The sequence below is a fragment of the Xenopus laevis genome, chromosome 9_10L (assembly GCF_017654675.1).
Source record: "Xenopus laevis strain J_2021 chromosome 9_10L, Xenopus_laevis_v10.1, whole genome shotgun sequence".
Classification (NCBI taxonomy): Eukaryota; Metazoa; Chordata; class Amphibia; order Anura; family Pipidae; genus Xenopus; species Xenopus laevis.
The window spans coordinates 54,343,041-54,358,759 of NC_054387.1; the positions used below are offsets into that span (position 1 = coordinate 54,343,041).

Sequence of the window (15,719 nt, forward strand, 5' to 3'; positions counted from 1 at the left end):
CAGAACTCCCTAATATATTCATCACAGTTATCTGTTTCTTCAAAAATGATGAATAAATCTCATTTTTATGCTGAAATCCAGCTGGTTAACAGTTCTTCTCTTTCAGCATCATTTGAAATCCTGGCAGGGAAGGAGGGACTAAACACTGATGTTACAAATTGTAACAACTACTCCACAGTTTACAGACAGCATGCAGATAGCATGATGTTTATTGAAGGATGCAGTCTAAGGACAGCTGGCTGTTGATACAAAGTAACAGTAGTCAGCCAGCTCAGCAAAGTAGTCAGAGAGATCAGCAGAAGAGCAGGGGGCTAGGCTTAGGGAACTGTCAGAAACCATTAAAACATGAAAAGTCTGCATATTTTTTAAATTGATATATATTGCAAAAAATTTAATTGTTTACTAAAAAGTTTGTTTTTGTGGCGTTCCCCTTTACATTGTGCTTGACCTCTTACTATGCCAGGTGTTCTGAGCAGTTCAGGAATGAGAAGGTTCAGAAGCAGTTCAGAAATGGGATAACAAACTAGCATCAGTGGGATCCAGGGAGCAGAAAACTTGACTCTAAATCTAGTGTATATTGCTATTTTCAAATTAATTTGAAATTCTGGCATACCTTCCATGTCTCCTCTGTTTCTCAGACCTCTCTACCATAGAAGAACGGATAAAGACCCGATTCTACAAGAAGCTGACAGAATTTGTAGCTGACATGACCAAAATATTTGATAATTGTCGTTACTACAATCCCAGCGATTCCTTATTCTATCAGAGTGCGGAGGTTCTGGAGTCCTTCTTTGTTCAGAAGTTGAAGGCTTTTAAGGCAAGCAGGTAAGTTTCACAGGCTAAGGACTTTGCAATATTGTAATAGAAGCATTCTAGGTTGTTCTGACATACCGACAGAGAGTAGTCTTTAGTTTCCTTTTCTGTAGACATTTTAAGCCAGCAACTTGCTCCCACTCTATAGTAAGACTTTACTGAGGCTGCAGTAGTCAGAGCTGGATGATGTATTTTGTTTGCTGCAGTGACAAAAAGACTTAAAGGGGGTTGGTTTCCTTTAAATTAACTTTTAGTATGATGTTCAGAGTGATATTCTGAGACATTTTGCAGTTTAATTTAAATGTTTTATTATTTGTGTTTTTTGAGTTAAGCTTTTTATTCAGCAGCTCTCCAGTTTGCAGTTTCAATCATCTGGTTGCTAGGGTCCAAATTACCCTAGCAAACATGCACGTATTTGAATAAAAGACTGAAATTTGAATAGCAGATAGTCTGAACAGAGTAAAAAAGTAACAATAACAATACATTTGCTTTAAAGAGTATTTGTTTTGTAGATGGGGTCATTGACCCCCTTTTGAAAGCTGGAAAGAGTCAGAATAAAAATAATTCAAAAACTATAACAAAAAGAAAAAAAACGAAGTCCAATTGAAAAGTTGCTTAGAATTGGCCATTCTATAAAAGCTAAAAGTTAACTTGAAGGTGAACCAACCCTTTTACTGAAACTACATTTTAGGCAAACTGTTATTGAACAGAAAAGCCTCTATGGTCATTTTAATTGCTATGAAAACGTCAATCAATTAACAAACCGTGATACACATAAGAAGGACTGTATGCCCCATCTCTTCTGTGCTTTTGTATTATATGCAAAAAGACATTACAGAATCCTACAGGCAAAATGTCCAGTTCCCTTTGGATTAAACCTGTGCTCAGTAATCATCCATGTACACTGATCTGATTCCTGTTCCTGGGCTGCTCTCTTGTTCACAAATGGCTTGAGGGACCACGGGTGGAAAAATAAAACAGACTGAAGGAATTGGAGCTCCAGCAGTATGCTTTATGTTTCTGTCCATGGCTCATAGGGGTTATTGCAGCAGGAAACACACCCAGCCATATTAAAGGGGAGCTATTATGAAAATGTTAACTATAATCTTCAGCATACTGAAATTCTCTAAATATGATAAATTAAAAATGCTGAACCATTCCTGAAATATTCAAATTACTCCTCACTACCCCCTCTCAACATGTTTCTCTTCATGCAGGAGTTGGGAGTCTGATTTTGAATGACAGATCCAATATATCTTATAGGGGGGTCCTTTTGCCTAGAAGATGTATTAGAGCTCATTCTATTGGAATCACCAGAAATCCTGTCTCTCTACATGCAGATTTTGTGCCAAAGTCAATTATTTTGTTTGTACTGGAACATCTGAAAGGAAAAGAAGCGCGCCCCCCCCCCCCCCATAAGATATATTGGATCTAGCTCTCAATGAAAATGAACTCCTGCAAGAACAGAGAATGCTGAGAGAGGGATAGTGAAGATAAACTTTAAATTATTTCAGAAACCATACTGAATTTTTAATTGATTGTATTTGGAAAGTTTATTATTTCAATATGGTAAAGTTTATACAAAATTTTGCGCTAGTTCCCCTTTAACTTCATTTGCCAAGCTCCGCCCCCTTTTGCTGATCACTTGGAAAAGGCCAGTCCATGAGCAGGAAGTACAGAAATGAAGCGCTCTGTACATTGTAGTACATTGATTTTCCATACCTAGTTGGGACAAATGCAAAGCGGTTCAAGTAATTCCAAATTACATTTACGGTGTTCTAGATAGTTTTCATAACTGGATCACACATCACCACATGTCACGCACATTTCACCTCCTCTGAATCATACAGGAAGGCTCTTTGTGTATTGCCATGTTGTTTGGTGTGTAGCTCACATGCTTTGCTGTGTGTGTTCTGCACGCATGTGCTTCTGTGTTATTGCTGCATGTTTCAGTGCTTGTCCTTCATCTGGCCCATGTCTCTCTTTTTTTTTTTTTCTTGCAGATTGTGATTCTTTTAGTCTGATCATTTTAACTGGAATTGCGCCTGGATGTTGTCTCTCCATGGTTATGTTTTGGGGTTTTTTTAGTCACTGTCTTGGCAAAACAATACAAGTCTCCCCCACCCCCTCCCAGCACTCGCCATGTTAAGCTCCACCCAGTGGCGCAGTTTTTCATCTTACAAGCGAAAGCCTTTCTTGCTCTTCATGGCAATACTGTAGTAAAGACATGTGGCCAAGTGCCTGAGATTGTATTTTATTGTACAAAATTGGTGTTGTTCCTGAGTGGCTCAAAAGCCAAACAGCTCCCTGGCCACAAGTGTACAGTGCAGAAATTATTGTAAAATATTATATATTTTTGTACATATAATGTATAATGCATTTGGAACCGTTATCAGTTGTGGAAGTTTCTTTAGATGATCAGTAACTATTTCCTTTATTTTCCCCCCCGTTGACATTTTGCCTGTGTCGCTTATATGAGGAGATATAAATTGCGTTGGTTTGGCTGCACACATTGGAGCGCTGGTGATGCATTTGGGCACAGCTGATGCTTTTCATTTACGGCTATTTATTGAGCTGTCTCGCCTTTAGAAACTCTGTTCCCTTTCCACTAGTTTTACCCTCAACGTTGTACAGAAGTGCGTGCAGAAGTGGGGTTAACACCCTTATTTTGTGTGTTATGCAGGTCTCACAACAAGAAGCTGCAGTCTCCATCCTAATAACATAAATGCTTAAAAACCCTCACACACGGCTGTCAGGAATATTGCTGGGCGTTTTTACTGTCAGGTTCTCCTGACCATAAAGTTCCTGTGACGGTATAGGATTCTTATTTTGTCCAAAGGACAAAGCACAGAAAAGGTGTGGGTGGGGGGGATGTTTTTTTTTTAGCCCTTATTTTTGTCCTCACGACAAAAAACAAATTTAATTTGAATAAAGGAGGAAGAAAACCGCAATCAAAGAGATGGAGTTGAAGAGGCTCCATGGAAATGCCACGTTCGTTCTTCAGTGAAGAAGCTGGTTTAAAGTCCACATTGATACCTTTGACTGTGTTTATTTATTGTTGAAAAGAGACACTTTTTTATTGCTGCCCTCGTCCACTAACTACTTTTTCTTATTAAAACAAAAAAAAATTAAGACAAAACAAAAAAAAAAAAAATTTGCCCGCGGCCGAGCCTCATCCAGTTGCAGATTTGGTCCTGTCTTTTTCCCATGATTCCTATTAGTAATGTACAAGACCTGTCTTTTCTTTCTATGAAAGGAGCTGCTATCTGTACAAAGGTGCACCCCCAAAACTGTCCAGTTTGCGTACAGTGGGTTTCAAATAAAGTCCATTTAAAATAAACTCATGCTCTGTATTGCGGACTAGAGACTTACATCTAGGAGGAGTCTACACGTCCCAGACTGAAGAGAAGAATCTATTCGAAGGTATCTTGTTTGTAAACATTTGTCAGATTAAACTTTTTTTTTTCCTTTTGTATTAAAACTGAGAATATGTATGTATATGAAACAAAATAAATGGAGATGTATTATGCTCCCTAGAAACCTTGCAATATATGCAGAGAACCATTCCTCTTTTGGGAGCACTTTGCTCTGTTAAAGACCTGCCAGCCATTGGCTCACACACAGGCCAATCATTTGATTTCAGTGATTGTTATACTGTCCCACTGTTGCTTGTATGTAAGAGAGCCTTCATGCTGCCATCCTCAGAATCTCATTAAAGCACAAGCTGATCACCCAAAAAGCTAAATCTAATCAGTGGAAGACTTTTGTGCCAGACACTATGAGAAATGGAACGGAGAAGCAGGGACAGCTCCATTTCATGTTCACTTCTTGTTCCCACAGATTCATTTTAGCTTTTTGTACCCCTAAAGTTACAGAATGTAATGTGTTAACTTTTAGTATGATATAGAGACCATTTGCTATTGGTTTTCATATTATTTTTTGTGTTTTTTTGAGTTATTTAGCTTTTTATTCAGCAGCTCTCCAGTTTGCAATTTCAACAATCTGGTTGCTAGGCTCCAAATTACCCTAGCAACCATGCACTAATTTGAATAAGAGATTGATATAGGGGAGGGCCTGAATATATAGATGAGTAATAAAAAGTAGCAATACCAAAAAGTCTGTAGCCTTACATGTTGTTTGTTTTAGATGGGGTCAGTGAACCCCATTTGAAAATGGGAAAGATTTAGAAGGCAAATAATTCATAAAATATATAAAAAAAAAACATAATGAATACCAATTGAAAAGTTGCTAAGAATTGGCCATTCTATGACATACTAAATGATAATTAAAGGTGAATAATCACAAAAGTTATACACACTTGTAAATGATTTTGTGCCAGCTTCTGATAACTTTCTTGGCTACAACAGTGCAGCATTGCTGCTCTCTTTCCTTAGTCAGGTATGAACATCCTGGCAAGTAAGTGAATCCAGTTTCCTCTCAGTACTTACCTTGGTTCAAATATGTATTTCTCTCCTCACCACTTATGGGAAACTTGTCCTTTAAGGGGGTTGTTCACCTTTTTTCAGTTCAGTTGGTTTCAGATAGTTCACCAGAAATATTGACTTTCAGTTACATTACTGTTTTTCTAATATGGGTATGGGACCTGTTATCCAGAATGCTCGGGACCTGGGGTCTTCTGGATAATGGATCTTTCTGTAATTTGGATCTTCATACCATAAAGGACAAGTAACACTAAAATTTTTAAGTAAAAAATGCATTCCTCCCCCTCCAATAATACTGTTATCCTGGACAAAGTTAACTCTTTAATATTTAATACATAAATAGTGCAACAAAATCTCACTTCGGTCTGTTTTTAAAAGGCGATGTGGCGACCTGCACTTACGTGCGCGCTCCAATGTCCTGCTAGCCTGCTTCTTTCTAAAACCAGAAATTACTGGAGCAGCTTTAACTTCAGTTTTTAGAAAAAAGCAGGCTAGCAGGACATTGGAGCGCGTACGTAAGTGCAGGCCGCTACATCGCCTTTAAAAAAAAAAAAAAATGGACGTGAGATTTTGCTGCACTATTTATGTATTAAATATTAGAGAATTAACTAGCAGTATTATTGGAGGGGGAGGAATAGATTTTTACTTAAAAATGTTGTTACTTGTCCTTTAAGTCTACTAGAAAATCATTTAAACATTAAACTCAATAGGCTGCTTTTTTATAATAATAATAATAAAGATTAATTATATCTTAGTTTGGATCAAGGCACTGTTTTATTATTACAGAGAAAAAGGAAACTATTTTTAAAAATTTGGATTAATTTTTTATAATGGAGTCTATGGGAGACAGCCTTTCCATCATTTGGAACTTTCTGGATAAAGGATTCCATGCCTGTACTTAAAAGGATTCTGTCATGATTTTTATGATGTCGTTTTTATTTCTAAATTACACGGTTTACACTGCAAATAATTCACTCTACTATATAAAATGTCATTCCTGAATCAGCAAGTGTATTTTTTTTAGTTGTAATATTGGTGCGTAGGCAGCCATCTCAGGTCATTTTGCCTGGTCATGTACTTTCAGAAAGAGCCAGCACTAGGATTGAACTGCTTTCTGGCAGGCTGTTGTTTCTCCTACTCAATGTAACTGAATGTGTTGCAGTACGACCTGGATTCTTTTTTTTTTTTTGGGAGCTGCTATCTCGTTACCTTCCCATGGTCCTGTTGTTTGGCTGCTGGAGGTGAAAGGGAGGAGGGTGATATCACTTCAATTTGCAGTACAGCAGTAAAGAGTGACTGAAGTTTATCAGAGCACAAGTAACATGACTGGCGGCAGTTGGAAAACTGCAGGAGTGCAGTTTATTTAAAGGGCATGTAAAGGCAAAAAAAAATAAAATCCCATTTTTACTTTCTTTAATGAAAAATAAATCTATCTCCAATAAACTTTAATTAAAAAATGTGTACCGTTTTTTATAAGAAACCTGACTGTTTCGATCATACTTTCAAATGATAGGGGGAGCCCCCTCCTTACTTCCTAGAACTCAAGCAGCTTTGTTTGTTTCCCTGTAACAACTGTGTAGATTTGTATACATAGACCCAGTGTATTCTTTATATTCTTATTATTAATAAGTCTTGCTGTATTGGCTTCTGGCAGATATTATTTGACCTGTGTTGTTTCGATCATTTATGACGATCCCTAAGCTGAACCTTCCAACTGAAGCCCAGACCACACTGAGCATGTGCGTAGTCTTGGGATTACAAAGATGTTTAACAAAGTTACAAGATGACAGCCCCCTGCACCAACTTTAAAAGCATAAATCATTTGTTTAATTAGGCTTCTGGTGCAGTAAGTTCATGTTTATATTTAGTATACAAAATACAGCATTTCTAACATTATTCTATTTTTGACTTTAGTTGCCCTTTAACACATTACTACAAACACATGAGCCATGGAGCAGCGCTAACACTGATAGTCTGCACAGTAACAGCTGTTTAAACACAACAGTGTTGGAGAAAAGTCTATTTTATTGTCAAATTGAGCAGTATTTTCCATATACATCTAGCTGCAAATATATTTACATAAGGGTTGCGTACGTAAATCCCTTTTAATGCTATCTAGGTACTTTCTAAGTATACAGAGCATAGTCTCCCAATAGCTGCAGCGTAACCCCCGTCTTTTCTTGGGAACTTGCATAGATATTTTGTGCTGCTTTTTTACCCCTTTGCCTGTGGGTAGGCACTAGAGCAAAAGGTGGAATGTATTAGGTGAGAACTTCAGCAGCCAATCAGCTGGGACAATGGACCCTTGTGGGTTATTACTGTGGGTTCCGCACAGCTTACTACTGCACTACTAGGCTGTAACGGGGATGTAGCACTGTTCCAGGTATGACTACTGCTCAGAGCTCCCAGTAGCCTGGGATAACTGACAGCTAGCACTTTCCCAGGCAGAGGAGGTTAATCTGAACAGGGTGATCGACTGGGCTGATTCTGTGTCCACTTGCATTCATCTGCATTTGGAATGGGCAGCTGCCAACACCTTGCGCCCTCTCTTACGGTTAAATCTTTGCACGTAGCTGCTGCTTTTGATAAAGCCGTCTCCTGCCCTCAAACGGCCCCCGAGAAGGTGCTGCATAGCCTGTGGGAAGATTATTCTCTTGTGGTAGATCTGCCCCATTATGATGTATCTGACCCCTGTGCAGAGAGAAACATATTGAAAGTCACTGATGTGGCCGGTCTTTTTTTTTATTCCAGAGAGAATAAAATGAAAGGTTGACCCGTAAGGTTTGTCTTAATATAGCCCCTGGATTTTTAAAAACGGTCACCCTGTTCTAGCGTTACCTCTTACACAAGGTTTGTTGTATTGGTTATGGGGATTGTGCCCACATTTCAACCCATGGGAATGTATGATGTTTGCAGTGGGTTTTGTATGGGTTAGTGTGATGTGCAAATCTCCACCGCAGTTCATTTTTGCTGGTGATGTGCTGTTAAAGAAAGTACATTTCTGACAGATCACTGTGTGACTGGGCTGGGGGCAAACTTTCTTGTGGTCATGCCCTGCACCAATGACTGAACTAATTGGAGAGTCGTGAGTATCGAAGGCAGCGTAGTTTTATGGTCTTTCTTACTGTACAGGCTATGAACAAACTTATGGGACTGTTCCTGCTGAATTGTGCTTAGGACAAGGGAATACCTATGCTGACATAGCCTTATGGTATCGATGCAGACAATGAGCAAATTGTTGGGCTGTTCCTAGTACAGTGGACTACCTGCCATGGTTAGCTGTATAGGTTTTAAACAAGGCTATGACTAAACGATTAGATTTGTGTGCGCGCTTTGTACTTTTTTTTTTTTTTTTTTTTTTTTACTGAGTTGTGCCCTGGAATACAAAAGCACTCCCCAAGGCACAATAAACTGGATCATCTATAGAATCTTACAGCAGCCCCTATGGAACCTAGCTTTGGGGGGAGGGTATAAGGCGTTATCATTAAGTGTGGAATTTGGGGAGGCATCCAGACGATCATTCTTTCCTGCAATTCACATATACAGTTGCAAATATCTTACATTCCGCTGAGAGGGCCATGTATTCTATACTGGAATTACAGATGAGCCTCATGGACTGGAATTAAACAATGAAAGTCAACGTACCTGGTTTAAAGTCCAGACAAGGTTTGTGGCAATTCAAGGTGTCTGTGACCAGGATCTTTACTTTGAAGAAGAATCCATCAGGACTGATATAGAGACGATTCATTTTGTACAGCCCATCGCTGCTCACTAGCAGAGTCAGGAGTCGGCTTTCTTTGCCGACACTTTCCATATCCTGAACAATTCCATTCACTGCTGTTGGATATGAAATAGATACACATCAACACACCACATGCTGTGGCCTGCAACTCTGGACCCTTCCTGCAGCCTAGAGGCGGTATCATTTGCAGGAGCCCCATTAGCAACTTCATCCTTTGTAACTAGTGCTAGTCCTTCTCCCTTGTGCAATTTACTGTTATTAACACGTATTTATAAAAATATTTATATATTCTGCAATGCTGTGCAATAATTGGGTGAAGCTATTCTAAGCTAGATGAGATCTTGTGAAAGCAGAAAGATTGGTAAAAAGTCAGAAGGGTGAGAGATTAAAATACAGAGAAAGGGTGCAAGTGTGTTAGGAGATAATTATAGAGGAGTAATGAGTGTGTTAGTGAGTATCTGGAGGTGAGTGCACAGTTGTAGGGAGAGGCAGAGTTATGAACTGCTTTGAATGTCAGGGTCAGTAGTTTGAATTAAATTCTGAAATGTAGCAGAAGTGCAAAGACTGGCAAGGGGAGCAGTATTGCTACTGGGCTGGAGAGGTAACGGTTTCTGGAGGGGAAGCCAATTAATAGTTATGGTAATCAATGCATTATATGATGAGACTGAGAATCAGAATTTGGCAGCATTTTGGGTGACGTGATTATACTTTGGAACTGTTCCTTAGGGGAAAGTGACAGGCTTTAGTAAGTGACTGGATATGAGGAGTAAAGGACTAGACAGAATCAAAGATTCCAAATATGGGTCCACAGCATCATCATTTGGCCACTTAAACATTTGCAATTGACATAACTTATGCAAAAACTTATGTTAATTTCAAAGACACTTTGTAACTTCCATATCCAGCAATGACAAGGCAGAGCAGCATGACAGGAGCCTGTAAATGGGGTAGGGTTACACTTAGGTAACATTCATTATTGAAACTATTTATATGAACGTCTTAGTAGAGTAACATCAGCTGTTTGTATTGAGATCTTTTTAGTGAATTCTAGGTGTCTCCTACATGAACTTTCCAGTAGATAAATGACTGGTTATTCCCAGGGGCAAACTGGCACCTCCCCTTGGTGGATCCAATCATCCCACCAACACTTACCCAGGTAGAGAACTCTGATTCACTGTACTTTTGGAGTACTTTTTGCTCTCTTTCCCAGACAGGGAACACCCCCTGGGTAACTGATCTCACCCCATCTTCTTACCAGGTAGAGAGCCTACCTAGAGTTCAGTTCTAGTGGGGGTAATGCAAGAAGGTCCAAGTATTATCCCATCTGGATGAAAGGCAAATACTCACCAAAATCACTGTTGCAGTAGGCCTCCCTCTCATCCTTGTCTCTATGGCACTCTGCAATACACATCTCCTTGTTGTCAAAGCCTAAAAATGATATATAAAGCTTACTTAAATATTCCCTGGTGTCTTTTGGGGTCTCAAAGGACCCCACAAAGAAGCTACTGGTGTTACTAATAGCTTACAAATATTAGACATAGTACTAAATGATACATGTGGTGCATAGGCCTGAGTTGGAAATGACTAGGAGCTGCTGGAAATCCTCACTGCTCAGTCTGACTCTGATTCTGAAAGTGCAAATCAGCCACTTGGCACAGAATGACTGCTAATTGCTCCTCCAAAGTAAAAAGAGTTTCTTAATTAGGTTTTTGTGCCAGATGCACCAGCCGCCTGCCAGCTACATTTTAGCACTGACTGGAACATTCAGAGCTGGAGCTGAGCACAATTGCACTGTTATTATCTGATCCTAGAGCTGAGACCAAACTAAGGGGGCTTTGTTGGGTTCTCATTGATAAATATTACTCCTTAATGCATTGTATATTTATTATAGTCTGTGCATAGAGACATAGTAATCAGTAATCTGCAGTATTACCTGCATGTCCCAGGTGCTGTATTACCTTTTCTGAAGGCAGGACGTTGGAAGAGAACACTGGAAGGTTGGCGGTTGATGACCCAGGCTGGTTTGGTGGAGTTGCTCACAACCTCTTCTTCTCTGTGGGGATTCATCTTACCAGGCCGGTTACTTTCATGGTCCATCGAGCCGTAATCATTATTCCTGCTGTATTTGCGGCCCTGGAGATTCTGGGAGGCAGTTAGTGAGCTGCTCTTTGTATGAAGCTGAAAGTAGGAGCTGAGCTGGGACCTGTCCTGGTGCACTTTAGAATTTCCAAAGAAGCTGGGGATGAAGTTGCGTCCCTCTGGTTGGGCCCCTGCTAGTGCCTCTCTGTTTGAAAGAGAGTTTACCTTTCTGGGCCCAGTATTATTGTCCAAGGTGACTTTAGTCTTTGCTCTTGTCTTGTCTGGTAGTGCCAGGTCTTGCCCCTGTCTCTGTGGGTGAGTGGCACGTGTCCGTTGGTGGTCTGTAAGCATTTCTAAGCCAAAGTTATCAGCAGGGACCATTAGGTGCCTTAAAGCTGCTTGGCTGGGTGTGGGCTTAGCTATAGCATGTGTCCCCTTGGTGGTGGAGGGTATCAGTTTGGACTTGGGATCTGGCGGCACAAGAACTATATTTAAAACAAGAAGCAGAGAGAGATTTATGGGAGGATTTCTGGGTTCTCTAATTAAGGGTTGAGCAGAGCCCAATGAAAGTGTTGATAAGTCATGATAGAAAAACAAGTTTTCCTACATTGTTCTTCCTAACAGTAACTCCATGAGGGTTCCGTGAACCAGGAGTGTGTGTAACTCTTGCTAGGGCCTGGAAAATCTGATTTCCTGTTTCCTGCTGATGGGGAAAAAATGTGCTTTGCACTTGCAGCCCAGGAGCCGGAAATGACAAACAAACTTAATGTTAGTAGCTTTCTATGAATGTGTAGAGGTGTTCCCTTCAGTTACTACAAAAACAACATGCAAAATCACAAAATCTAGAAAAATCGAAGTTTGACATAGTAGAAGGAGGGGTGTTTGTTTCTGAAATTGCACAGCAGTGAGTCCAACCTGGCAGCAAAGATAAAGACGCAGTGCGGATTTGCATTCAACCCCTTGTGTCTGTGCTGCCCACAACCCCAATTATCCAGTAGCCTCTTAGCTGGACACCCCGCCAACTAATTCAACCACACACAATTGTCTGGCATTGGTGCTACCATGAAAGGGCCCTTTATACAGTGCTGGGCACCCAAAGTGGTTCCCTTGGCTGCAACACGTGTTGCTATTGTACAGCAGTGGCACAGTGGGGGGTAGGTGCCGCGGGAAGAGTTAACGAGGTGCTCAGAGCTTTGTGTATTGCTCCTCATTGCTGGGAAGCTATATTTGGGGCCTGCCTTTGTACTGGTGTCTCTCTCTTGCATGTTTAGGGAGTTGCTCCTGGTAACAGACCTCCAATTCAGCCCAGTTCTGAGAAGGTACATATTATAAATAACGCTCTTGTCTGCGCTGGCAGTTCCATTTGCTGACACACACAAGAGAAATACTTTTAGTGACACTGCTCCCTGCACTTCTACCACCAACGTTCATTCTTTTTTACTTTAAAGGGGTGGGTCACCTTTAAGTTAACTTTGGATATGTTATAGAATAGTAAACTCTAAGACACTTTTCTATTGGTCTTCATTGTTTATTTTTTATAATTTTTGTTTTTAAGTATTTGCTTTTTTTCTTCTGACTCTTTCCAGCTTTGAAATGGGGGTCACTGACCCAATTTAAAACACAAATGCTCTGTAAGGCTACACATTTATTTGTATTAATCATCTTTCTATCCAGGCCTAGCCTATTTGTATTCCAATCTCTTATTCAAATCAATGCATGGTTGCTAGGGTAATTTGGAACATAGCAACCAGATTGCTGAAGTTGCAAACCGGAGAGCTACTGAATAAAAATCTAAATAACTCAAAAACTATAGATAATAAAAAATGCAAATTGTATCAGAATATTACTCTCTACAACAGGAGTCCCCAACCTTTTTCACCCGTGAGCAACATTCAGATTTAAAAAGAGTGGGGGAGCAACACAAGCATGGAAAATGTTCCTGGGTGGTGCCAAATAAGGGCTGTGATTGACTATTGGTAGCCCATATGTGGACTGGCAGACTACAGGAGGGTCTGTTTGGCAGTACATCTGGTTTTTATACAACCAAAACTTGCCTCCAAGCCTGAAATTCAAAAATAAGCTCCTGCTTTGAGGCCACTGGGAGTAACATCCATAGGGTTGGAGAGCAACATTTTGCTCACGAGCTACTGGTTGGGGATCACTGCTTTACACCATACTAAAAGTTAATTTAAAGGTGAATAACCCCCTTTAAGGGTCTCCCAATAGCTATTAATACAAAATAACTGATGTGGTAATGTAAAAGAAGTCAATTAACAGACCTGGAGGAGGACTAACCTCTGCTACATTGTTCCAAGAGCCAGAATCAGAGAAGAGAAAGGGATAAACAAACATTGCCAATCAATAGCAATCCTATTTACAAATAATGTTTAATCTTGTATTATGTAAAAACTGTATTTTTAGTGATGGAGTTCCCATTTTCCAACAGTTTGTCCTGATAAAAGTCTGATATAAGGGTCACCAATGCAGTTCTGTGGTGCTGTACACTGGCCTGGGGGCAACCATACAAAAGCATTGTTTTAGGAAGTGTACCAGAAATCAGCACATTGACTAGAGATACAATCTAGATAACCCGCCTGTTCCCATGTATGAATCTTTATAGAAACACTTGAGCTCTTCCATTGCTTTTAGTTAATGGCGGAAGCTGTAAAACTTGCCATTGTGGCTAGCAATCTTATTGCCATGGTTATGGGAACTATTCTCCAAACAGACAATTTAGTGTCAGTTTAGCCCCCTATTTGACAGATTTACAATATAACGTTCCATGATAAAGCTTGTTTATTTGACTTTCTAGCTTCTATGTGCCCCCACCCAGTCCAGGTTTGTAGCAGACAATGGAACTTTAAAGCAAACAGTTCTGGGAACTACAAATAAGGAATTACAGAATAACATTGTTAACATTTGCCCCCACCCCCACCCGGCCTACAGCTCCCAGCATCCCCTGGCAGACTTTTACTGGAACCCACAGATGTCCAGACTAAGGAATAAATTTATGAAAATTCTGTGCTGCTGCCAACATTGCCATCCAAGGTTTTGGGAACAAAATAGTGTCCCTCATGATGCCTTTCATAAAGTTACAATTATTCCTAAAATAAAGAATCTGAGCAAAATCCATTCCCAAACATAATCTCTGTTTCCTGGGGGAAAGAGACCCCTTACCCATAACTGTAGGACACCAGGAGATATTTATTCCTAGAACATGGGATCCAAGCAGATAATAAGCCCCCAAAATAAACCCCCAATGAGCTGTATATCCCCCAAGAGAACAATCCCAGAGAATCTCTCGGTGCTGGGCACCCACTTACCTCCTCTTCCAGCTGCAGGCGATGCAGAGGTTGCACAGAGGAAAAGCAGAGGCACAGTCAGTGCTGGTATCATTCTGCCAAGGGTGAGATTCAGCAGCTGAGAAAGAGACAGCTCTCCCTTCCCCAGGCTCATGCTAATGAGGGGGCAGCCTTGGGGGAACCTGAATGAATTGCTGGTCAGGCGATGGAGACAAGTAAAAACTTCCCTAATAGCCTGCGGGGAGCCAAATACTCACGGAAGCCTGGCCCCTGGCACAGCTCCCTATTGCTTCTCTAGCTCTTTATCTGGAAACATTACAGAATGAGGACAATTATCACAAAGATCCTGGTATTTCCTCTGTGGGAGAGGGGCTGCATCCTGAATTAGTCCCATGTCTCCTGATGGCATCCAAAATTCATAATTCCCACCCAGTATCTCCCTGCAGATATCTCCAACTTTCTGGTGAAAATTTCCCCTCTTTTTCTTATTAGTTACAATAAGGGACCATTCATTTTTACCTATGGTTCTGTTCTTCCCCATTAATAAAATTGGTATCCGATATAGTTTCCTTCTAATCTCAGTTATCCTTCTTCCCTAATAACTACATGGGGCTATATGGGGTATCATTCCTTCCCCTATCTTTCGTACCCTAATAATAAAATGGAGCTCAGGCATCATCTTCTACCTTCCCTAATATTAGCATGAATGTATTTAGAAGGGTTCTTATTGGTTCTGGAGAGTGATTGAAACTGACCACACACACAATGAGATAAAACAGAAAAGTGATTTGATGCTTAGCATAAAAGCTCTGCAACAATTCCATCATAGCCAGGTGCTTTCATGTCCAGGCAGAGGTCACCCGACCAACCCCCAAGAAGAGTTTTATATATTATTATCAAAATAGAATAAATAGTCCAACCTGTATACTATATATTGGGGGTCCCCAAACTTTTTTTTTCTTGTGAGCTACATTCAAATGTAAATAGAATAGACTGATACCTATGGGGATTGGGTATCATCTTCTTCCTGCATTTATCTTCCTTCCCTGTTAATAACATGGGGCTTGGGTATCATCTCATTCCCAAGCCTGCTATCTTCATTCACTACGGGATCAGGTATCGTATCATTTCCTTTCTATTTTAATTCCATAAGGGGCTTTGTAGGAATTCCCTTTACATAAATACATCTATATACTACACTAACTATAGAAGTTAGTATCACAAGAGCGCCTTGGATATTATGTCTGTTCAATAAATCATCCAAGCCATTCTTAAAAGCAACAGAAATCAGCCATCACCCAGCAGTGCATTCCACAACCTCACTGTCCTGACTGTGAAGAA

The 15,719-nt window shown here is 40.2% G+C and overlaps 2 protein-coding genes across 10 annotated transcripts in view; one reads left to right on the forward strand and one right to left on the reverse strand.

Annotated features, from left to right (window-relative positions):
• The window catches only part of bptf.L (bromodomain PHD finger transcription factor L homeolog), a 69,414-nt gene extending 65,056 nt beyond the window's left edge, over positions 1 to 4,358 (forward strand). For 6 of the 7 annotated variants that reach the window (XM_018235523.2, XM_018235524.2, XM_018235527.2 and 3 more), the window contains 2 exons: positions 639 to 825; positions 3,497 to 4,358. In XM_018235523.2, coding sequence (XP_018091012.1) covers positions 639 to 825; positions 3,497 to 3,530 — 221 coding nt within the window. In that variant the 3' untranslated portion in view covers positions 3,531 to 4,358. Of the gene's footprint in view, positions 1 to 638; positions 826 to 2,816 lie in introns of all 7 variants that reach the window. The other variant, XM_018235525.2, reaches the window with a different exon arrangement.
• Positions 4,359 to 7,059: 2,701 nt separating this feature from the next.
• c17orf58.L (chromosome 17 open reading frame 58 L homeolog) lies at positions 7,060 to 14,814 on the reverse strand. Of its 3 annotated transcripts, none has more exons than XM_018233898.2 (5): positions 14,400 to 14,814; positions 10,956 to 11,546; positions 10,345 to 10,425; positions 8,901 to 9,092; positions 7,060 to 7,946 (listed from the first exon to the last, which is right to left on the reverse strand). In XM_018233898.2, exons 1-5 carry the CDS (start codon positions 14,530 to 14,532, stop codon positions 7,759 to 7,761), a joined length of 1,185 nt encoding a protein of 394 aa, XP_018089387.1. In that variant the 5' UTR covers positions 14,533 to 14,814; the 3' UTR covers positions 7,060 to 7,758.
• Positions 14,815 to 15,719: the final 905 nt, after the last annotated feature.

What these genes read in the sequence shown, in the direction of transcription:
- c17orf58.L (XM_018233897.2), bottom strand. Translation starts at nt 14,532, where the DNA reads ATGAGCCTGGGGAAGGGAGAGCTGTCTCTTTCTCAGCTGCTGAATCTC. An exon ending in GCCTGCAGCTGGAAGAGGAG is followed by an intron (nt 11,562 to 14,399) that starts GTAAGTGGGTGC and finishes TTTTAAATATAG; the next exon opens with TTCTTGTGCCGCCAGATCCC. An exon ending in CTACTGCAACAGTGATTTTG is followed by an intron (nt 9,093 to 10,344) that starts GTGAGTATTTGC and finishes CATATCCAACAG; the next exon opens with CAGTGAATGGAATTGTTCAG.